The 24,913-nt window shown below is 34.5% G+C and overlaps 2 protein-coding genes across 3 annotated transcripts in view; one reads left to right on the top strand and one right to left on the bottom strand.

Moving 5' to 3' along the window:
* qless (decaprenyl diphosphate synthase subunit 1 qless) overlaps positions 1-24,913 on the bottom strand; it is a 266,443-nt gene that overhangs the window by 162,796 nt on the left and 78,734 nt on the right. The window lies entirely within an intron of this gene.
* Positions 17,698-19,897, top strand: LOC140446129 (uncharacterized). Its single transcript, XM_072538660.1, is given in 3 exon segments — positions 17,698-17,859; positions 18,184-18,645; positions 18,647-19,897. Coding segments are annotated over 3 exon segments (1,875 nt in total).

The raw sequence follows: 24,913 nt of genomic DNA, 5'->3' as shown, positions 1-24,913 counted from the left end.
GTATCCTACTCATGCCAATTTAGCATTAATAAAAGACATGCTATACAATGCCCAAACATGTGGTAAAAACATAACATTTTTATGGGTACCATCCCATGTTGGGATAGAGGGTAATGAAGCAGCTGATAAAGCAGCAACAGAAACTATCAATAACATGACAATTCCTATTATGCAAAACATACCAATTTCAGACCAAAAAACATTAATAAAAACTTACATGAACAAAATCTGGCAAGTAAAATGGAACCAAACAGAAGCAAAATTAAAAAGTATCAAACCAGATGTTACTTCTGCTTTACTACCGCTCCCAGCTAAAAGACATGACCAAGTAGTTATTAACAGACTGCGGCTAGGTCATACAAAATTTACACATGGATACATCATCTCCAAGGACCCTCAGCCGATTTGCCACATCTGTCAAATACCATTTTCAGTGCAACATATAATGATATACTGTCCAGTGTACTCAACAGCAAGATCGACAGCAAAACTAAAACACAATTTGAAAGAAACTCTAAAAGAAAACATCAGCAATACAATAAATTTTATCAAAAATTGTAAACTGTATAACAAACTGTAACATAACATAAAATGTATTTTACAAAACTGTTATGTAGATTTTAATAATATACTAAATGTAACTTTTCTAAAATAAAGATATACCACCCGCTAATAACCCTAGGGGTTGATGCGGTAAAAAAAAAAAAAAAAAACTTTCACACAACAAACGATCTAAAACATTTAAAAATTTTTTTCAATTACACTAGTAAGTTGCTCAAGAGAATAAAACTTTTGTAATAATCTACACCCAAAACAGTCTTTTTAATTGCATTTCCCGCGACGTGTGATCGTTTGTAATATAAAACATTAAATTCTGCGTTTTTTATTCATATTTCAAATGCCACATATTTGTTATCACAACTAAAAATTGAAATTTCATGTCATTTGTTTTTAAGATTGCTCCCTAAAAATGAAAATTTTACTACAACTGGTCAACGAAAATAATCAATTTTATTGATCTCACGAGAATCGTAAAAAATGGCAAAAATCGCGCCACGTTAATTTATTTAACATTTTTAGAAAAACTGAGTTTCTTCTCGGCAAAATACAAAAACTGCTTAAGAAAGCTGCATTCTTTGCCTTTAAATCACATCTTGAGTTTTGTCGATAAGACATTTGTATCAAAAAATATCGAATTTTTACCGTCCAGCTGCTACAAATTTTTTTGAATTGATTTCGCGCTGGTATCTGACATTGAAAATCGACGGTCGCTTCAAGCGTTTTCACCGTTGTGTACGATGTGTCGCTTTAAGCGTTGTGTAGAATGAAACGTTCAAGGGAACGGTTCATTCTACACAAAAAATGCTTATAAATATTTTTGTTTCAAATTATCTCAGCTACATTTTTTATTTGAAACATTTTTTTCTACTGTGTAAAGATTCTTGGTAAATCAATAGTTTTGCGTCCCCCCCCCTGCGAGAAAGGTTTTAGGAGGAAGCCCGGGGGTAAAAGTGTTAATCTTTTTTGGGGTCCCAAAATTAATATTCTCTGAAAAATTCAGCTTGTTCGTATGATATTTGTGGGTGAAACTCTCTGACGACTGGACTACTATGCAATTATGCCTTATAATTTTAAAAATCGCTGTGAAAATGGCCTAGTCGTTGTTTTTATAAATTTTTGATTAAAATTATTTTGTTTTTAGAATTTGTTCTATTGTTGCTTTCCACGAAGAAATGCTAATCATTCTTCTGAAATTTTGGCTTTTCAAAATTCTGTTCTTCAAAATCGTTAACAGAATCTTGTTAACATAATTCAAATGTTTACCAGTATAAAAACACCGATAGACACTTTCAACGAATCAAACACTATTTTACATAACCTTGATTACTTGACTTCACTGCTGTATGGACAAAGGAACATAAAATATTAATCATTACACGATGTAATGAGAATAACGACGATAACCCTAATTTGCTTGGTAAATTTTTGCGAATGAAATTATTTCGCAAGTACATTCAACTTTAGAATCACGAACGAAACAATCTTAGTCATAAGTATGAAGTAGCCTTTCCATATACAACCTTAATTGATATTGTACATGATTTATGTTAGTGAGTTAGTAATTGATACTGCATAAGGAATTGTTAAACTGCAATTACGTTTAAATATGCACAACATTAATTCTTTTAAGCCGGTTAGAATAATTGATAAATTATATTTCAAGAACCTAAAAGAACAGTTGCCTAGGTGAATGTACCTGTATAACAACCAAAAACATCGACTTTGGCATCGATTTTTTTATGATTTGCACCCAATTCAATTTTACATCGATAGAAAAGTTACTTTATCTCCAATATGTTGATTGAAATATTATGAGCAGTTTATTTAAAGCAGTCTTGATTCACTGGTCCAATATATAATATCTTAGCCGATATGTTGTCTTTGTCTCCATGACCAACAAATTGTTTTTTAAGTACGGTTACTGTACTGTTTCTGTACTGTCCTGTATAAAATCAAAAACAGTACTGTAAGCAGTGTAATCTTAAAATGTTTACACAAAAGACGGGAACCAGAACAGCAGTGTTCTGGGGTGATAAACAGTTTCCCGACAACATGTGTTTCAGACAAGTAAATTCTCAGTCCCGAATACTTTTCCAAACATACAGGAAGCAAATATTAATTCGCGGATGACACTGTAATATTAGCATCACATCAAAATGCAGGTACTGCTACAAAAAACCTTCAAAATTGTCTTAACTTTAGCTGAACAAATGGAAAATGGAAGCAAATGAAGCCAAATTCAAGCGCGTAACCTTCACAATCAAAGGGGACACCTGCCCACCGGCCACAACGAATAGTATACAGATTCAACAAACTAATGAAGTAAAGTACCTTGATATGCATTTAGATCGTCGAATGACGTATAGAACACATATCTTGACAAAACGTAAACAATTGGGATTAAAACTGCACCAAATGTACTGGCTGATTGGAAGGAGATCTAGCCTAAAAATAGAAAATAAACTTCTAATCTTCAAATCAATCCTGAAGCCGGTATGGACATACGGAATAGAACTCTGGGGTGCTGCTAGTAACTCAAACCTTGAAATCATTCAAAGATTTCAAAATAAAATCTGGCGCATATTAACAGATGCCCCGTGGTACGTGTCCAGTATGCTAATCGAGAGAAACTTGAAAATATCATCACCGTAAAAACAGAAACACGTTACAGTGATAAACACAAACATAAAGCCAGTGACTATTGTAATGTGTCAGCAAGGCGAACTAAAATCGGTACAAAAAAGGAAGAAAAACAGTTTCCGAGTCCAATTCACGTGAGAATACTTACGATGAGGGAGTGAAATCTCGAATAAGGAAAATTTCCATGATTTTGGAAAATATACCACCAACCGTCGACAACATAATGAACAGAGTGAAGGATGATGAGGACCTACAAGCTTTTTCAAAATACTAAATGACATATGTTTTGAATATGGTAAAAGAGGTCGAGATTCGATAATAATGGAAAGAAAAGATATCATATCTTGGAGACACAAGTACCTCAGACAAATTACAATTCTTTACGTTTTGTGAAGATATGTGTTCTTGTACGTCATTCGACGATCTAAATGCATACCAAGGTACTTTACGTCATTGGTTTGTTGAAGCTGTATACTGTGTAAAATTACCAACCAAAGTGATAACAAATAAACTGAATGAAATTATAATACTAGCAGAAGAACGACAAGGTTTTAGGTCGGGAAGATCATGCACCGACGTCACATTTATAATGAGGCATGTGCAAGAGAAATCATTAGAATACAACAAACCGGCATATCTATGTTTCGTGGACCTTAAGAAGGCACTTGACGGGGTCAAATTAAAAGACATTATCCACATACGGTACGCAAGAGAGATACCTCTAGAAATAATCAAAACGATCGAAAATATCTACCAAAACAACACAATAAAAGTAAAAGTCGAAAAAGAACTAACCGACCCTATTGAATCTGGCAATGGGATAAGACAGAGAGATTCCCTGAGTCCTCTATTGTTCAACCTGATTATGGATGAAATAATAAAAAAGTAAGAACTAAAAAAGGATACCAAATGGAAGAAAAACAACTTAAAATAATCTGCTATGCAGACAAAGTGAAGATGATTTACAACATATGCTGCACCAATTTAATATAACCTCCAGAAAAGTTAACATGTTATTTTCTCCAAAAAAAGACAAAAAGCATGATTACAACAGCAAATATACTTAGATGTAAATTGGAGCAGGAAGGTCAGATAATAGAACAAGTGATGGAGTTTAAATATCTAGGCATCACATTATCTAGCTACAGAAAGCTCGAAACTGAAATGGAAGATCAAGTGAATAGAGTAAACAGAGCCGCAGGCTGCCTAAATGAAACAATATGGAGAAATAAAAATATCGGGAAAGAAACGAAAGGCAGAATTTACAAAACAGTCATCAGACCAATAATGATATACGCGGCAGAAACAAGACCTGACACAGAGAGGACAAAAAGGATGTTAGAAACAGCAGAGATGAAAACACTTAGAAAAATTGATGGTAAGATACTATGGGACAGAGCTAGAAGTACAGATATACGATGTAGATGCAAGGTAGAGAACATCAAGAACTGGGTAATAAATAGAGGAGTAGAATGGAACGATCATATAAGAAAAATGGCAACAAATAGAGTATTATGGATGGCAAGAGACATTTCCCCAATAGGAAGACGATCAGTCGGAAGACCACGAAAACGATGAACGACTGGAGGCACATTGAAAAACAGACAGAGTCATGTCTACATAAAAAGAAGAATATAGAGGAAGAAGAGTCAAAAGGATTTCAATTATTTGTGTATTTGACTTTAAAATGTATACTTGTCGATTTGGTCGCAATTAATTTCTGCAGTACTCTGTGTTTGACTTTCGCAGCGCGGTTTGTGTTTTTAATGTTGTTAATTCTAGCGTTTTTTGAAATGGGTGGTGTTTGGGAAAGTATATACTATTTCTTTTCATATTTTTACTATTAATATTTCTGTTACGGTACTGTAATGTGATCTAAATTCAATGCTATGTATCCTAACGACTTTGGTAAATATATTGCTTCCTGTAAAACCTGGTCGTCTCATGTATTATGTTTAAGTGCGGAGAATTTGACTTCTCTTTTGTCTTGTGTCGCCAATACACACAAGTGTACAAGTACGGTTTCGTATTACGGTCACAATTAACAATACAATAGGGTGATTTATGGGTTTGTCCTTTTGCCACCTCGAAGCGTGGTCAGAGGGTTGTTTCTGACCGTCTTAAGTCTCAACTCAAGACACTTCCTAACAAGACAGCGAACGAAACATACGAAGTTTGTTGGCTCTCGTGCCAGAGAGCTGCGTCGGCCGACGCCCCGACGGTACCAACGAGATTTCCTTAGCTACGACATCAATATTTCAAAAGGTAAGTCTATATTCTTTGTACAGACAACAATAATGAGTAAGACCAGTTTCTTTCCTAATTTATTGATAGTTTTATTTGCTATTTTTCGCTAATTGATTTACAAACAAATTATTTCATTTTTTCGTTATAATTATTTATCTATTATCATTTAACCAGCGACCTCATTAAGTTTTATACAAAACAGGTGGTCTCAAGAAGTGGCTTTTGAATTTCTCACATCCACACAATATAAAACAGAAATTTGATTAACGATGCGTGGCTTCAATTCTTCTCATGCAGCCACTCAATACCACAAACGCTGCTGTAGCGACAAAGCGTCTATCGATAATGGAAACAAAACAAACAATGAAGGTCAAGAAGCGATGGAACCCGCTGTACTTGCCAAGTACCCCAGTATTGCGCCGCGTTGTACTTAAAATTGAGTTCTAATCTTGGTGTATTTGGCAAATACGCATATTGACGTATTTGTCAAATACACGAGTAGTGGGAGTCCACCTTTAGATTACAACAAACAAACGAATGACATGTCTTATCCTTATATGTAAACGTTTCTTTTAGCACTTTTTACTATTCTAAGGATATACCAAAAATAAAAAACATTACTCGAATTCAGTTTTTAAAAATAAATTGGCTTTCCTGATAACAAAAATTATATATAGTAGTCTAAATCAATTAATTCCAGATGTTTGCTACCGAGAACATGTACTTAACGTATTTACATTTAGTTTGACTTGCTCTGTAAAGTTCCATATGATGACGTTATTATCAAATGAAAAATACTATCAAGGTCGTAATTTGTCCATTTAACTGCATCATTGTCTTTCGAAATTAACAGTGGTGGGAAACCAAAAATTATGGAAATACAACGTACGTAGGAATAATATTCTGTCCGACACCGATTTGGTTTCTTGCGAAACGCGGCAGTATCACTAAATTTTGTGTCTCTATGTCCAACAGTGTCAATACCCTCCTATACTACAAGTTGAAAGGACTTTAGAATGTATGCAATAATTTACAAAACTATGTAAGACATAGTTTTTATAAAAGGGATATTGACTATGGTCTGATAAATAAAATGGGTGCCAGTTTCAGCATAATCCTAGAAACTCGATCTATTAGTATATAACGTAATAACAGCATACCTATATTAATATTTTTCCATGGGCTTGTAACTTTATAAACGTCTTTATTAATTTATATTTAAATAATTATTTTATTTTAATTTCTTTATTAATTTATTAATTCCTTTGCCTTCATCTTCGTTCTTACTATTTTTTCTTCAAAAAGTAGTTGGCGCCCTCTGTCTTTCTTTTCTTTCTCTTTCTGTCCCGTAGAATAAATATTCGCCCTCTCTATTTCTGTCCGGTAGACTAAATAGTCTGTTCTATGTTGACAGAAGAGCTAATTCCATCATAGGCATACGTCCTATGTCATCTGTGCAAACTTCATTTTAGTCTCCCTACTTTCTGTCAATCAACTTTTCTAACGTAGTGGGAATATCATTTTTTGCCTGTTTTTGAAATTTATAAAAGAAAGCAAAAATTATTATAAACTTGATTTTATGGTCTGCAGAATTCTCTTGGTGTGATTACTTTCATTGTAATCTAGATTCTATAATTCTGATAGCATTTTCAAAATTCGTAACCTCACTTCTTTCGAAAGCACGTTTTTCGATTATATGTATGTGGGAATCGTAACAAAATTTAGCTAAGTTTAATAATAATTATATTTCATTTTATCATTGCCATCTGCTATTTGTTTCATTGTAATTTTGTAAAATGGCAAGGAAGTTAAACCCCCTTTGATGTGTCTCTAATACAAGTTGTTCCTTATATTTTAGTTTATTGGCCGTATTCAAGAATTTATTACCTGTATTACCAGTTTCTTGGTTTTATGGGATTTCATTGGAGGAATTATTGACTTGATTGGAGAACCTAACCACCTAATTAGGAGGCCCCTCAAATATGAAACAACTGCAGCTCAGGAGGACCTAACCATCTAATTGGGAGGCCACGCAATCACCCATCGATGCCATAAGTATCGCCAAATTGATTTATTGTAAAGCCTTGGCAGGGTTGATTGTTTTTTTTATTTTTTTTTTTTTTTTTAATAAATATGATTAGTTAAATAATTGTTTTATTTTCTATCAGCTAGGGGTTCATGGTTTAATTCCTAATTTAAGACAAGATGAACTCACATTTGAGATACTGAGCTAGGCGAAGCATAGACGATAAGCTCCCGTGGTTGGTTGAGGTATTATTTTCATAATAGTATTTCAATTCTCTTTGGTAGTCTTATCGTTACAGGCTAATAAACCCGTGTGTGTTGATAATCTTCTTCTTCTTCTTCTTCTAAATGTGCCTATCTTCTAGAGATGTTGGCGACCACATTGACCCATCTTATTCTATTCACAGCAGCTCGAAATAGATCAGTTGACGTTAGACCAGTCCACTTCCTAAGATTGGCCAGCCAGGATATACGTCCAATACCTCTCTTACCCTCAATCTTGCCTTGTAGAATTAACTATAGAAGTCGGTATTTATTATTACGTATGATGTAGCCGAAGTAAGCCAATTATCTGTTCTTTACGGTGTTAATAATATCCCTGTCTTTTCTTAGCCTATGGAGAATAGTTATGTTACTTGTATGGTGTATATATAAGACCCTAAACATACGTCACATTTCAAATGCATCTAATCGTTTTATGGCATCTTCTGTAAGGCTCCAGCTCTCTAGGACACTAAAGACGTAGTATCTAAAAATTCTTATGTGTATATTGATACACATTGATATGATATTGATAAGATAACTTGCAGAAAATCTTCCTGCAAGAGCTTCTGGCTTTTATTTCGTAGCTGTGATCTTAAATATCCTTAATATTGCAGCCCAAATAGCATATTTTTTCCACTTTTTCTAACGGTGTATCGCTTATTGTAATTTGAGCGTTTATGTTGGTGTTCTTACTAATGATCATTATTTTTGTCTTCTTGCAATTAGTTTTAGGCCATATTTGTTACATGTTTCTACAACGTTATCCATCATCCTTTGGAGCCCCTGCGCACTATCTGCCAGCAACACTGTATCGTCTGCATATCTAATATTGTTTATAAGTTGGCCATTTACAGCAATCCCATCTTCTGATTCCTCCAAGGCCTCTATAAAGATATTTTCAGAGTATATGTTAAATAATGCCGGTGACAATATGCAACCCTGTCTAAATCCTTGTTCGACTGTGAAGATCTCGGACAGTTCATTTTCTAATCGCGCTGTTGCTTTTGTTGGAGATATAAGTTTGAGATCAGTCTTATATCCTTACCATCGGGTCCTGATGTTTTTAGGATATCGATTAGGTTCCCATGTGGGACTTTATCAAATGCCTCCTCGAAATCAATGAAACATGCATACACATCGCAGTTGACATCCCTGGCTCTCTGTATTAGAACTTGCAAACTAAAAAGTGCTTCTCTCGTTCCGAGTCCTGCACTGAATCCAAATTGAACTTCACTCGGGTCTTCTTCTAATTTGATGTATATGCGCGAGTGAATGATAGTAAGGAGTACTTTAAAGTATATGGCTCATCAAACTAATTAATCTATGTTCTTCACATTTTCTAGCGTTGGCTTTTTTAGGAAATGGAATGAAAACTGATAGTAGCCAGTCTTTTGGTAAGTAACCAGTATCGTAGATGTTGTTGAATAGTTTCGTAAGAGCTGTGATTTAGTGTGCCTCTAAGAGCTTTAAAATTTCACCATGCACGTCATCAGGTCCTGGTAATTTCCCATATTTAATCCGCTTAATGGCCATAGTTACTTCTTCGTTATAGTTTATAGAAACAAAATAATAGCAAATACTAAAGATTTGAATTGAAAGCTGGCGTATTCCAGGCATTTGATTAGACATTTTGCAGTACTCTGTGTTTGGCTTCCGTAGCGCGAGCGTGGTTTGTGTTTTTAATGTTGCGTTTTTTGAAATGGAGTGGTCTCAAGAAGCGGATTTTGAACTTCTCGATGTCTATGAAAATGAGCCAGTTATGTGGAAATCTAGGCATCCACGGCATAAAAACAGAAATTTGATTAACGATCCCTGGCTTCATTTCTGCACATACAGCTACTCAATGCCACAAACGCTGTTGCAGCAAAAACGCGACTATCCATGATGGAAACAAAATAAACACTGAAGGCTGAGAGGCGAAGAAACACCAGCATTGACCTACTTGCCAAATACACGAGTAGTGTGAATCCGCCTTTAGAGTAAGGAATGACAGACTATTAAACAAATAACGGTAAATATCATCGAAAGAATACGAAAAACTTTGTTTATATAAGAGCGCTAAATGTTATATAATTTTTTATCTTCATTTTATATTGACGGGATGTCCCCATTTGTACAAAAATTTAACAAAAATAGAATATCGCCACCATAACAAAAATTCTGTAAACTAAATATTAAATAATGATTAAATAATTTGTCAAATAATTTTAAACAAATGATTTAATTAAAATAAATTAAACTAAAATAAATTCAATTAAATTTCCCTGAAAATCTTAATAAAATAAAATTAATACTCCAAGTTAAAGGTCACTCATCTTCGATCCCTCACATACGTAGTCAAACAGTGATTAAATCTTATAGATTTTATATCCACCAGATCATAAGATTGATTAAAGTCATTTCCTAGTATCTGAATTCTGTTAATAGTAGAGAATTTGCCATAGTTAGTGTGACAGTGTTTTACAGAAAACAAAGGCATGTCTCTGAGAATTCTAATACCACATCTAAAGTTGGTAAAACTTAATAAATTAGAACAATCAGTGGTATTCTTCTACAGAATTAATATTTAGACTTTACATTAATTCCGCCAAAGACATGTTCTGTAAGTTTAATATATAAACAAAAATCCGGAGAAAATTTTTTTCAAGGGTGTAAATATAGTACGGTGACATATCAATCTTAAGACCGTAGGATTCTGCGGACGAAACTAAGATATAAAATTTTATATGTGGGTACCAAAAGATCTCAAGAGTTTTTTGTGATAAAACGTAGATTGCGATATGCTTTATTTGACAAATTGTTGATGTGAAGGATAAATTACAAGGAACTGTCAAATAATACCCCCAAATCTCTTATTTCAGTCACTCTTGAGAAAGTGTTTTATTAATGTCGTAGTCAAACACATTATTTTTAGTTTTACTCAAGAACATAATAAAACACTTATCTTTATTCAGCTGTAGACCATTGGAAAGAGACCAATTATATGGGTAAGTCAGGTCTTCTTGGATCCTTAGAGAGTCAGATAGGTTTAAAACTTAGAAGTATATCTTAAGGTCATCAGCAAATAGCCAAAATTGACAAAACTTTATTACCTCAAAAATATCATTATTTAACATATTATTCACATGTGAACCTTGTGGGACCCCTGAACTGATCAAGAAAGGAATCGAGAGTGAACCCTTTTTTGAAATGATATTTTCAAATCTATCTCGATTATATTATTGGGCACGTACCACGGGGCATCTGTTATTATGCGCAGGATTTTATTTTGAAATCATTGGATTTCAAGGTTTGAGTTACTAGCAGCACTCCAGAGTTCTATTCCGTATGTACATACCAGGTTCAGGATTGATTTGTAGATTAGGAGTTTATTTTCCATTTTTATGGATTTATAGATTTTCTGCCAATCAGCCAGTACATTTAGTGCAGTTTTAATCCCAATTGTTTATGTTTTGTGAAGATATGTGTTCTCCACGTCATTCGATGATCTAAATGCATACCAAGGTACTTTAAGTCATTGGTTTGTTGAAGCTGTATACTATTCATAGTGACCGGTGACAGGTATCCCTTTTCATTATGTAGGTTACGTACTTGGATTTGGCTTCATTTGCTTTCATTTTCCATTCGTTCAGCCAAAGTTCTATCTGGTTAAGACAATTTTGTAGGTTTTTCGTAGCAGCAGCTGCTCATTTTGATGCGATGCTAATATTACAGTATCAACCGCGAATGCACCTACTGTCGTTGAGTGTGTCAGGGAAGTCCATGGTGTATAGTAGGTAAAGCACAGGTCCAAGAACACTGCCTTGGGGTGCACCTGATTCAACTGAGTACAAGTCGGTGCATTCCTTTAGGTATCTAACTAGGAAGTATTTGTTGGTCAGATAAGCACATTCTAGCACACCATAGAATCTAGCTTAACCTAATAATAAATGATTTCAATAAAAATACTTGCGATTTCCTATATTCCATCAACAATGCAACACCCTGTATATATTAGTAGTTGCTTATAACACAGAAGAAAGCACCACATATGTCGATACTTATCTATTCGCGTAATAATTATTGTGTATAAACAAAAACTAAAAAATAAATCAAGTGTAACGTATACCTACTGTAAAGGATTAGGTAATGTTAAGTTTGATTAATCAAATGAATGTTGTTTTAGGTTACGCAAGGTACCAAACTTGACACAGAATTCTCATTTTACAAACAGAATACGCTCGAGCCAAATAATGGAAAATCAATCCTACACAGTTATTTTTACAAAACACCTGCTTGGATTTGACAGTGTAATGTTTTATAACGTTAAGCAATTAATAAAACCTAATTTTAATGGCAAACGTTAACTTCGCAGTTTAAAGTTTTGTTGTAAATGTCATGCAGTAAAACGTATTAATATGACATAGTAACATGTGATGATTGAGAAAGTAACCTTTTCTTTAATTTGACACTATTTCGATATTAATAGACCAGGTAAGTAACGATTTTCCCAAGACACTCGTTGATACAGGTATCTAACAATTGATTTTGATAAATTTAGTGATAACAATATGTAATAAACAAAATATACAAAATATTTGTAATATTGTCCCCAAAGTTTTTTGTGGTTTTTAGTTATTAAATTATTAATAATTTTCAAAAAATCGTCTTTTGAAGCTATTTTTGCAATAACTACGCAACAAATTAACAAAAACAACTTTACAAACTCTCATTTTAAAGGATTTTTTACGCTTTTTCAGTAAAATTGTGTCACTTTTCGATATAATGTGCCAGTCTATAATTTATCTTTAGTATTTAAAATCAAATTGCTAACTTACATTGTTTATATATTGTTTATAAGTAAAAAATGACGTTTAAATCGAAACATCCGGGACATGGCCCGAATTACATGACTCGTGTCCCGGCGTCCCGGACAAGACTTCCGGGTCATCCGAATTTTTAACTTTTTGGTAAAATTCCATTTTGAAATTTTAAATACGTTATTCTTCTAAGAATTCACATCAAATTGAATTGTTGGAACGAAAAAAAGTCGAAAATTTCTAGAGTGTAATACTACTACCACATCCAAAACGCATGCATTTTATCGTGGTATTATGTTATAGGAAAACTCAAACTGTGCACTTTTTTTCGTTTCTGTATTTTAATTATCCACTTCCGAAAAGATTATTCAAAAACGATAACAATTCATGCAATACACATCAATCATGCCGTCCGAGGTGTGTCGCATTTAACGATGTAATGATTGCTGATAAATGTTTTTTTTTTTTCGGTTTTGTCAACCATTCTAAGTAGGTAAAAACTTTTTGATTTCATTCGCGCTACATTCTTGAAGAATAAATGATTCATTTCCAAAACCGTTACGTGCTTTGAACCAAGATTAAATCTGCTGCGTTGCAATATGATTTTATGTAAACATTTATTTTATGTCACTAATCAGTTTGAAGCCTCAAATAGATTAGTGATCATCTACGAAGGTCCGAAGCATTGTTTAGTTGACTTTAGATTTTTCATTCCATTCTATTGTTAATATGGAACCACAACAAGAAAATAAAAAGAGAAAATGCTATTGCACTTTTAATAAAACATTGCAAAGAATTCCCATTTTTGAAAAAAAAAAAAAAAAAAAAAAAAAAAAAAAAAAAAAAAAAAAAAAAAAAAAAAAAAAAAAGTAAGAGTGACGTAAAATGTGATACTTATGGTTCCGAATTTTCGATCGCCCACAGTGGTAGAACGGATGTAGTGAGACACATCAAAAGTGAAAAACACCAAAGAGGTATTAGCTCCGCGGCAAGCAGCAAACAATTTGCTTGATTTTTTCAAGGCAACAGCAACATCGAGCCATATTGATTTAGAGACAGCAGCTCGGGAAGGTGTTTGGGCGTATTATATGATTAAGGCAAATAAAAACTTTTGCTCAGCTGATTGCCCATCGAAAATATTTCAGAATTCCTTTGGATTGACCAAATTTCAGTCAGCTTGACTAAATGTGAGACAATTGTTAAAAATGTCTTTGGTCCGTACATCGAAAATCAATTGGTTGGTGCAATGAACAACGCAATATACGTCAGTATAATTATCGATGCATCTAACCATGGAAACGTAAAGATGTTCCCGGTTGTGGTGAGATATTTCGTTCCATTAAAAGGCATGAAGACGAAAATATTGAATTTTACGGCTGAAGATGGGAAAAAATCTGATATTACTGTGCAGCTCTTGAGGAAGACTCTTGAAAAGAACAACATCTCAAGAAAATTAGTTTCATTCTGCGGCGATAATACTAATACTAATTTTGGTGGTAAAAACCGAGGTGGGCAAAACAATGTTTACTATAAACTAAAATCATAGGTGAATCCAAATTTGATGGGAATCGGTTGTGCGGCTCACATTATTCACAACACTTTGCAATGTGGCTGCAATATGTTACTATTTGACGTGAAATTAATTATGGTGAAAATTTATTCACATTTTTATAGTTTCACTATTCGTGTCACACATTTGAAAGAGTTTTGTGAGACCGCCAACGTTGAATACCAGAAAATTCTTGATTAATGTAAAACTCGCTTTTTTGGAAATGTTCAAATGCGTGCAATCAATCTTACGAGTTTATGATGAATTAAAAGGCGTATTTTCCGGAAACTTCAAACAGCCCAAAATTACTGAAGGATTTTTTCAAGGACCCATGATTGAACATTTGGTTGCTGTTCATTTTTGATCAGATAAAAGCAGCTTTACATCTAGGCAATGCAAGCCCCATGCTATGCAAGTCTGCCTTGTATGACATATCTCTTGCCTAGCCTGTTTACATCAGAGCTATTTCTGTGCAATTTTTGATACCACTTTCATTGTTGCCAACAAAAGAAATATACCAAAACATTAACTTTAGATATTTCACCTGGAAATTTCAGTCCAGCATTAAATATATTAAAATATAAATCACAAATTATTACATCCAATAAATAATATTATAAACTTACACAATAATATGTGATAATGTTCAGTTTTATTCTAAACTATAAATTTTATTATAATGGCAACATGAATTTTGACAGCAACTTGCAGCAAAATAGTATGAAAAATTGAACACGTTTTAATTTTTCCTATAGCACAGGAGCTTCAAAGACTCATGCAAAGCATACACACAGCAAGTCAAGAATATGGTTTAGAACTCAATACAACCAAAACTAAATGCATGCTCATCAGCAGAACACAACAACCTCCGATGCAATTGACATTAAACAACCGAAAAATAGAACAAGTGGAGACATACACATACCTTGGAACCACAGTCAACACAAAATGGGACCAGTCAACAGAAATAAGATCACGAATTGAAAAAGCGCGAAACGCGTTCAACAATATGAAAAAGTGGTTCACAAGCAAAATCTCAATGGAACTAAAATTAAGACTGGTCAAGTGTTATGTCTTCCCGGTCTTGTTCTATGGAGCAGAGGCATGGACCACAACAGAAGCCACCCTGAAGAAACTAGAATCCTTTGAGCTGTGGATATATCGCCGTGTTCTTCGGATATCCTGGACAGACCACATCACTAACGTGGAAGTAATGCAGAGAATAGGCAAAAGCAAAGAAATAATCTTCACCGTAAAGAAACGGAAGCTTGATTCACTTCGGACATGTCATGAGGCATACTAAGTACCGGCTGCTACAGTTAATAGTCCAAGGAAGAATCGACAGTAGGAGGGGACCGGGAAGAAGACGACACTCATGGATGCATAACCTGCGACAATGGTTCGGACTAACATCGACCGAACTGTTCAGAGGTGCCGTAAACAAAGTCAAAATAGCCTTGTTAATAGTCACCGTCCGAAACGGATAGGGCAAAGGAAGAAGAAGATAGCACAGGAATTGCATAAAAATAGCGCGTGGGCATGCGCTGTTGCATAATCTGTCTTGCTTGGCTCTTGCCTAACATGAAAATTGCATAATGTAAAACCATCTCAAGAAACGTGTTTAAAAATTACTTTTTATCACTTCATGACTTGAATATTTGAATCTAACCTGAATTGCAATTGTTTTTTTTTTCTATAGGCTAAGATTTTCAATCGGACAGTCTTAAGAATTGAAGGTGAAGAAGTAGTTGCGATTAAAATGACACAGGCTTTGGGCGATTCCCTGCAGTCGTTGAAGACAAGAGTGGATTCACAGTTCCTGTCGTCAGCTGCATTAAAAGAAGTAAACAAAGCAGACGCGGACCTCGGTATTGATAAACAAACAGTGTTGCAAACAGCCCTTCCATTTTATCACACTTGCATCGATTATCTCGAGCATTGGAAATCACAGTTTGAAGATGTAATCATATTTAGATGGGCTACACTCGCTGCCGAGCCGAATTGGAATGAAGTCGAGGCAACGAATAAATTCATGGCAGAGAATAATAATTGGATTGGCGTAGAAGAAAACAATGTTGAATTGTTTGACGAGTTCGGATATGTAAAGAAATTTGTGACCAGTGACAAAAATTACAGCTTGGAACGAAAATCACACAAAACAACACCAACGCTGGGTCGAATGCTTCCAACACTTCGAAAAGAATCAAGTTCCTTACAAACGCTTTGCACGAGTTATTGAATTCATCTTTTTTTTACTAGCTATATACTTCTGCGAACGTCGAGTGCGTTTTTTCATTGATTACAAAAATATGGACAGCCGAAAAATCGCAACTTGGCATTCTTCTTCTCATGACGCCGTCTCCTTTCGAAGGTTGGCGATCCAAATGGCAATTGTAGTTCTGGAAACTGCTGCGCGAAAGATTTCTGCGGATGGGCGGTCCATCTCCTCAAGTCTATCAGCCACGAGTTCTGGCGTCTTCCTACTGTTCTTTTGTCCTGTACTTTTCCTTCCAGTATAACTTGAAGTAATTCATATCTTTCGTCTCTCAACACATGACCCAAGTATTGCATTTTCCTCTCTTTGATTATTCTTAGTAATTCTTTTTGTTTACACATGCGACGAAGTACCTCAACATTAGTAACTCTTTGTACCCATGGAATTCTCAACATTCGTCTGTATATATACATCTCAAAGGCATTGGCATTCTTCTTCTTCTTCCTTTGCCCTATCCGTTTCGGACGTTGGCTATTAACAAGGCTATTTTGACTTTGTTTACGGCACCTCTGAACAGTTCGGTCGATGTTAATCCGAACCATTGTCGCAGGTTATGCATCCATGAGGGTCGTCTTCTTCCCGGTCCCCTCCTACTGTCGATTCTTCCTTGGACTATTAACTGTAGCAGCCGGTACTTGCCTCATGACATGTCCGAAGTACTCAAGCTTCCGTTTCTTTACGGTGAAGATTATTTCTTTGCTTTTGCCTATTCTCTGCATTACTTCCACGTTAGTGATGTGGTCTGTCCAGGATATCCGAAGAATACGGCGATATATCTACAGCTCAAAGGATTCTAGTTTCTTCGGGGTGACTTCCGTTGTGGTCCATGTCTCTGCTCCATAGAACAAGACCGGGAAGACATAACACTTGACCAGTCTTTCATTGACATTGAAACATTAAAACATATTTTGTTCGTAAAATTTAATTTGAAATATGAATGTGTTGATTTTTATAAGTTTTTAAAAGACTCGCCGTCATTGTTAAAGAAAATTTCATCGCAAGAAAAATATGATTTTAAAAAATAAGCAGTGCAAAGAATTAATATATTTTGTTCGTTGAGGTCAATTGAAAATATGAATGGATTGATTTTTAAATGTTTTGAAGCTGTTTTCTCGTGGCATATTTAACAATTGAAGACCTTGGGACCAGAAGGGGGCAAGCCACAATTTCATCAAAATTGAGTTAAAGTAGAAATCGCTGACTTTAAGACCGTATCAATGTCCCGAAGAGAAAATTTCAGCTTTTTTCTTATAGATGGCGCCGCTGTAGTTAAGTCCCGTTGTGTCACCATTACTTTATTTTTCAACATAACGAGACAAGCCACAGTAGCAATCAACATGGCGGCGAAACATTCCCGTGCATGTAAACGGAAAATAGACTTTTCTGAGTTTGATTCTGATCACAGTGACCAAGATCCATTTTTAAATGAAAGCGAAGATGACAAAGACTATACAGTGTCCGGAAATAGCAGCGATTCGGAAAATATCAACTTAAAAATGGTAAGTTTATTAAATATGTGGCTTGTCCCCTTATGTTACATTTTTCGAACCTAAAAACATTAGGATTTTTCTAAAGGTTTTTTGTGGCTTATCCTGTTCTAAAGGTTTTTTGTGGCTTATCCCTTTTTAGTAAAATACCTATTTTATTGTAGGAGAATGAAGAGGTTTTTACCCCACAGACTTCTCGAGGTGTCTTGCCAACTCCAGAAAAGAAGGCGCCTTCTAGATGGAGACACAAGAATACCCAACGGCATAAAAAAATTAAGCGCAAGACTAAAAGAAATCTAGGTCACGAATATATAAATACAAAAGGGAAGAAAATAGAACCAAAAAAAATTAGGTGCGCCTTGCGGTTGCACAAAACAGTGTAGACAGCTTTTGGCAGGTAAGGAAAATGATATATTTAATGCCTTTTGGAACCTGGGTAATTATGACAAGCAAAATATTTACCTCTTCTCAACTATGACAGTAATTCCAAAGAAGAGAAGTTACCCAAAGAAAACAAAAGGAATTCATTCGTCCAGAAATGTATCAGTTAAATATAGAGTCAAAGTAAATGGAGATGAAATTGAAATTTGTAAGAAAGAGTTTCTTGCCATACACGGCATTTCAAAAAAACGTATTGAAAGACTGGTTCACCAAAATAAAGAAGGTGCGTCTACTCCAAAGTCAGATGAAAGAGGTAAGCATGACAACAACAACAAGAAAATACCAGAAGAACACTGTGAGTATGTTAGACAGCATATTAATTTGATACCAAAATACACAAGCCATTACAGCAGACAAAAAAAACCCAACAAAAGTCTACCTAGATTCCGATATTTCAATTTCCAGTTTATATCATGATTATTATCTTGAGTGGTGCCGCCAAAATAATTTTGTGGCAGTAACCCAAGACAAATATAGGCGCATATTCTGTTCAGAATTTAATATAGGCTTTAAGTTACCTAAGAGCGATACTTGTAAAGTATGTGATTCAATGAATGTGAAAATTAGTAATGAAGCTGACATAGAAATTGCAAAGACACTGAAAATTGATTTTGAGTTACATCAAAGACGTGCCCAGGCCATGCAGGATCTAATGAAAAAGGACACAGAAGAGGGAAATGCAATGGTTATCAGCTTTGACCTACAACAGGCAATGCCAGTGCCAAATTTAACAGTGGGAGCAGCGTTCTATTTGAGAAAGGCATGGGTTTATAACCTCGGCATCCATGACTGTATTAGTGGAAAGGCCTTCATGTACATGTGGCCAGAAAACATTGCCAAGCGAGGTAGCGATGAAATTGCCAGCATTTTATATAAACATTTTCGAACTAATAGACCCACTGCTAATAAACTTATAGTGTATACAGATAACTGCAGCGGCCAAAACAAAAATTGGTCTCTAATTTGTTTATGGCAACAACTTACTATAGAAGGCATTTTCACTTCTATTGAGCACAAATACTTGGTAGTAGGGCATACGAGATTACCATGTGACCGTGACTTCGCAGTAATTGAAAAGTATAAGCGTCATCGATTAAAACAAGTGTATACTCCAGACGATTGGTACGAAGCAGTGAGAAAATGTAAAAGAAAAAACTGCTTTGAGGTAATTGTATTGAAACAATCCGACTTTTTTTCTTTTAAAGAACTCCAAAGCGAAATTACGAAAAAAAGCCATACAGATGACAAGAAAAAAGTAAACTTTTCCAAAATATCAAGCCTCAAGTTTTCATCTGAACAACCTAACATAATGTATATAAAACATCTTATAAATGAAGACTATAAGGCAGTTAATATTGGAAAGAAAGGTATGAGGAAGTCAATTTTACTTTCCAGGGATTTGAAATCAAAATACAGTGAACCTATTCCACTAAATAGAAAAAAAATTGAAAATATTTCCCAGCTGTTACAGTTTATTCCACCAGCTTTCCTAAAATTTTATGAAGAAATTGGTGCCTGCCAACAAATTCTACCAGGTACTGATAATGAATCACTGGAATATATTGAACATTTCGACGACTTTTCGGATATTGAAAATATTGACAACTGAATATATTATTTCATTGTTGCATTTTATGTTCATTTTTTAGAATAATATATTTTTTTGTTCAAAAGGGGATAAGCCTCATATTTTTTCAAAAAATGTTCAAAAACTCAAAAACCGTTCAATAAAAATTTTTGTTACTTTTATTGTGTATTTAATAACATATTTCCAAACGATTGTGGATCTTACTTCCGAGAACAATGTAAAATTTGGATTTCAGGATTTGAAAATAAGTTTAAAATGACGTTTTCTCCAAAATAATCTTTTGTGGCATGTCCCCTTCTGGTCCCAAGGTCTTCAATTATATGTTTTATGGGATTAGCCACAGTTGGTTGTAATGATAATTACATTCTTTTGTTAACCTAAGGTTACATTAACATGGAAATCCAACATCAGTTGATTTTCTAATTTTTCCGGAAAAATCCCGGATTTCAGAAATTTTTTTAGCCTTGTCCCGAATTCGATTGAATTGGAGTTGGTCACACTATACATACGATATGGGAGTTTACTGCTGACATAAATTTATTACCACGATAGATTATTCCACAAAATGTGTTGAAAATGCATTGAAATATTGAAATTGATTGAAATATTAATACTATTTCCGATCAGGAATCGCCAATTTAGTGCCTTCAAAAAGTTAGTTCAAAAGACTTTTCCAATGGCGTTGGACTAAGTAAAATTTCAAACGAGGAGTTTACAGAAATTAAAGAGGAAAGTATGAGATATCTTTTAAATGCTTGTCATGAGAAACAAATTTCTCGTGCTTGACGTGAGTAACAAAAACAGATCAAACAGTGAAAGGTCATTTCTTGACTGTTCACGCTAAAAAATCTGAACTTAAACGAAATTATAAAATTAAATTTTATAATAGAAGTCGAAGTGGTTAATTAAAAGTGCAACAATTTTGATGAAATAAATTGCAAGTATAAATTCTGCACAAAGTAGGAGGAAAACGTTAAATGAGTCATAAAACTAAGTAAAGTAAGATTAGTCCACCGAGGCGAGAATATTTTCACCTGCGATAACAGCACCACAAATAAAACAAATACAAAGCAGAATCGTAACAAGGTGAGATACAAAAATTTAATTAGGATAAAAAAATTTAAGTAATAATGGGACTTGATCTTCTTCTTCTAGTGCCATCTCCACTAATAAAGGTTGGCTATAACCATTGTAAATTCGTCTCTATCTTCTGCTTTTCTTAAGAGCGTCTGTGTGTTTAACCCGGTCCAGTCGCGAATGTTTTTCAGCCAGGATATTTGTCGTCTACCAGGACCCCTTTTTCCTTCGATTTTACCCTTTATAATCAGCTGCAACAACTCCTACTTATCATTTCTAACTATGTGCCCCAAATATGCTGTCTTTCGCCTTTTAATGGTGGTCAAAATTTCTCTGTCTCTTCCTATTCTGTGCAACACCATTTCGTTCGTAATATGATCGGTCCATGGTATCTTTAAAATTCTCCTAAAAACCCACATCTCAAAAGCTTCCAGTTTTCTCATTAAGTCAACATTAACAGTCCTGGCTTCGACACCATAAAAAAGAATAGAGTGGATATAACATTTTACCATCCGATATCGGATTTGCAGATTAAGTCTTTGGTTACTCAGAAATGTCCTCATCTTCAAAAAGGCTGCTCTTGATTGCTCTATTCTTAAGCGAATTTCTGATTTAGGATTCAGATCTTCCGTAATCCAGACTCCTACGTATTTCATTTTGTCCACCTGCTCAATATCTTCATTTTTTATCTGGATCCTTGTAATGACTTTGCCCCTCTTACTGATAACCATGGTTTTTGTTTTCTTTATGTTTATTGTTAAACCAAACTGTTCCCCAGTGTCCCAGTGTCCCCAGCATACCGGATGTTATTTATATTTTTACCATATGGGACTTGATAGTCATAATAATTCCTAAGAAGATCAAAGCACAAAAAGGAACAAAGCTGAGGACGACAAAGATATATTTAGCAAGAGCACAAAAATAGCAGGAACTCCAAACAAATACTTCTATCACCGATATTTTTTCTTCCAAACTTAAAGTACTTCAAAGTACCTAATTTTATGTCCATAAGTACCTATAAGTAATGGATTTTGACAAGAGCTATGACCTTGTAAATAACAGGTAAACTTGTGTACTGCATCGGCCTGACTCATAGCTCTTGTCAAAATCCATTACCTCTACTTATATAATTAGTTTTATGGCTACAATAAGTTATGTACATATTTGTCCGTTCATCAGAGGTCTCGTTGTGGAGGGGTGTCCGTTTACAGAAGTTTTACTGTATCAACAAATAGAGGAAAGTAAACTAGATAAACTCGAAAAAGAAACGGTAAACGTTGTTGAAATATTGTTCGCATTAACATACAGTTTCTAATTTACACGAGACGATTGGCTGGAAGTTGGACGAACTTTAAAAACACTAACAAAATATCAACATAAATATCTTTTTTTGGTGGCTTTAGCACTTGGTTATTTAGCTAGACACGTGTTGAGAAATATTAAACGAAAAATTACTAATATTAACATTCTAATATAATTAATAGTAAAATAAAAAAAGGGTGTATCTATACTAATAATTGCTACTGCAAAAAGTTATCTATTCGAGTCGAAAAACCTCATAGAAATCCCTTTAACTGAATTAAACAGAATAGAAAATGATAGCAGGAAAAAACAATGATCAAAAAAGACAGGGATAATCGCTTCTAGTCCAAGGACCCATCAGGACATACATTACCAGAAATAGGTCACGGAAAGGAACAAAGGTTAACGAGATTAGCTAAGATTGATTACAGACACACATTTTTTTATTATGTATAATTTATACATAACGAAACAGCGTACCTCCTACGGATCACTTGTCACAATTCTCAGAAGGATCACTCCAGAATATACGATCAGCGGCGTTATCAATAGTGATTCTGATCTTCGAGAAAATACTAACGCGACGAATAGAGATGGGCTACTCCAGATCATTCTCGAATAATACTTTTTGTATTTATATGCAGCGCTGTTCTGAGTTAAGTTTAGTTGTTAAGATAATATCGTACTGTAATATTTTAAATAAATAGATTTAAATAAATTAGAACCGCTCGTTTTATTTTTAAAATACGTTACAGTGGTGTCACGGTGTGAGATAATTTATCAATTTAAAAATAAATTAAACAGTGACTTTTGAAAAAACTTTTTAAACTTTTGAAAAGTATTGTTCATCGGGAAAATCTGCGTAGTTCGGTAGTGATTTTTGTAGAAAAGAACATTTACAAAGTACGTGTGTGCTTGACCAAAGGATGCTCCTTGCAGAGCTGTCAGTAAAACACCAGATCCAAGAAGATCCTTCAAGAACGATTGAGAGATATCCTCAACAAGAATGGAGATAACCTAGAGGCATTCCATTTTCAGTCAGCAGAAGAAGCAGTTTGAACGAAAATTAAATAAACTTCTAAAAAGAATGATGATAAATTCGAAAATGTTTCTAGAAAATGTGACGAAACTTCTCAAATAATTAAAGAAGTATGTAGACAGAACAGTGAAAAATTTGAAAATATTTCTCAAATGATTCAAGAAACTTCTGAAAATGTTTCCAAAAGATTCGATGAAACTTCTCAAATCATTAAAGTATTATGGAAACAGAATAATGAGACATTTGCAGAGCATTCGATAAGATACAGAAAAATGTAGGCGGTATAGAAGAGAAGATCAGACAATTAGAGAGCATGATAACCAATACGAAAGTGCTACCAATAGTTAATGCAGTAGGTTTAGATCCTGTAGTAAAAGAAGAATCACCGAGGGACGAAACGACACATCATATGAGATTTAAATTGCCATCATTTGAAGGGAAGTCTTCTTGGTCTATATGAATTTACGAGGTGAGAGGTGATCCTGCGGATATCTCAAGATCGATTTCTAAGGGTCAAAAAAAATGTTACCACACCTTGTTCACTCGACTAGAAACAAGTGAGAATCTGCAAGAATTTGAAGCAGATGTTGCTCGTACAGTGCCGTTGGCTAATCTGGAGGCACCAGACAACATATTGGAAGAAATTGCTGTAGATACCTTCGTCAATGGGTTGAGAAACAGTGAACTACAGAAAGCTTAAATCGTACGGAAAGTAGTACATAATACAATGCCGAAGAGAAGCTAGCCTAGATGTCGAATGGTGGCGACGTAGGCCATATTCGCCGTAAATCGTAAGAAAATAATACAACAGTCGGGAAAGTAGAACAGATCGAACACAGGAATAAAGGAGTTCATTCAAATCCTGATACTCTTACGAGACAGCCTTGGAGTGCAAATTATAATATACATCTAATTAATACATCACTGTATTGAATTAATTAGCGCATGTAGTCCAGAAGGCAAATTATACTGGAGCCACTGGAATTGTCTGGAATAAAAGATATGTACAGAACCTTTGAGGACGATGATAGTACAGAATGGTACCTAAAAGTGAAGTGTCAGGAGTATTGCGTTAGTGGTATGACGGTGCATCAGGTGAACACTTTGGTATTACGAAGACTCTGTGATGGTACCGAAAATGTGAACTGTGTGCAACCAGTAATATTCCACATTTTAAAAAGAGGACACTCACAAAACAATATAATGATAGTAGTCCTACGGAAAGAGTAGCAATCGACATTGCAGGTCCGTTTCCAAAAACGGACAATGAAAATAAATATATTTTGGTAGCCATGGACTACTTTACGACATGGACTAAGGCCTGAGACCTTCATTGATTTTATTTTTAAATACGTTAATATAAATTAAATTTTAAAAGTTAAAGATTAAAATTAAAACGACATAATGTCGATGATTTCAGATCCGACCGAAAGGGAATTGGCCCTTACTCGAAACAGTGACCACGTGTGAATTTGACAAAGGTTACCAGTCAACTATCAGTCGTATCAACTAAAGTCAAGTTTTTACTGCTGATAGTCTTATAGGATCAAAAATGTTTTGAAAATTGTAATCCGTTTGTATATTTTCATTATTTTAATAATTTTGCAAGCACACTAATT

The sequence above is a fragment of the Diabrotica undecimpunctata genome, chromosome 7 (genome assembly GCF_040954645.1).
Source record: "Diabrotica undecimpunctata isolate CICGRU chromosome 7, icDiaUnde3, whole genome shotgun sequence".
Taxonomy (NCBI): Eukaryota; Metazoa; Arthropoda; class Insecta; order Coleoptera; family Chrysomelidae; genus Diabrotica; species Diabrotica undecimpunctata.
Note: the sequence above shows the minus strand (reverse complement) of the source record. Positions and strands in the feature narration are given on the sequence as shown.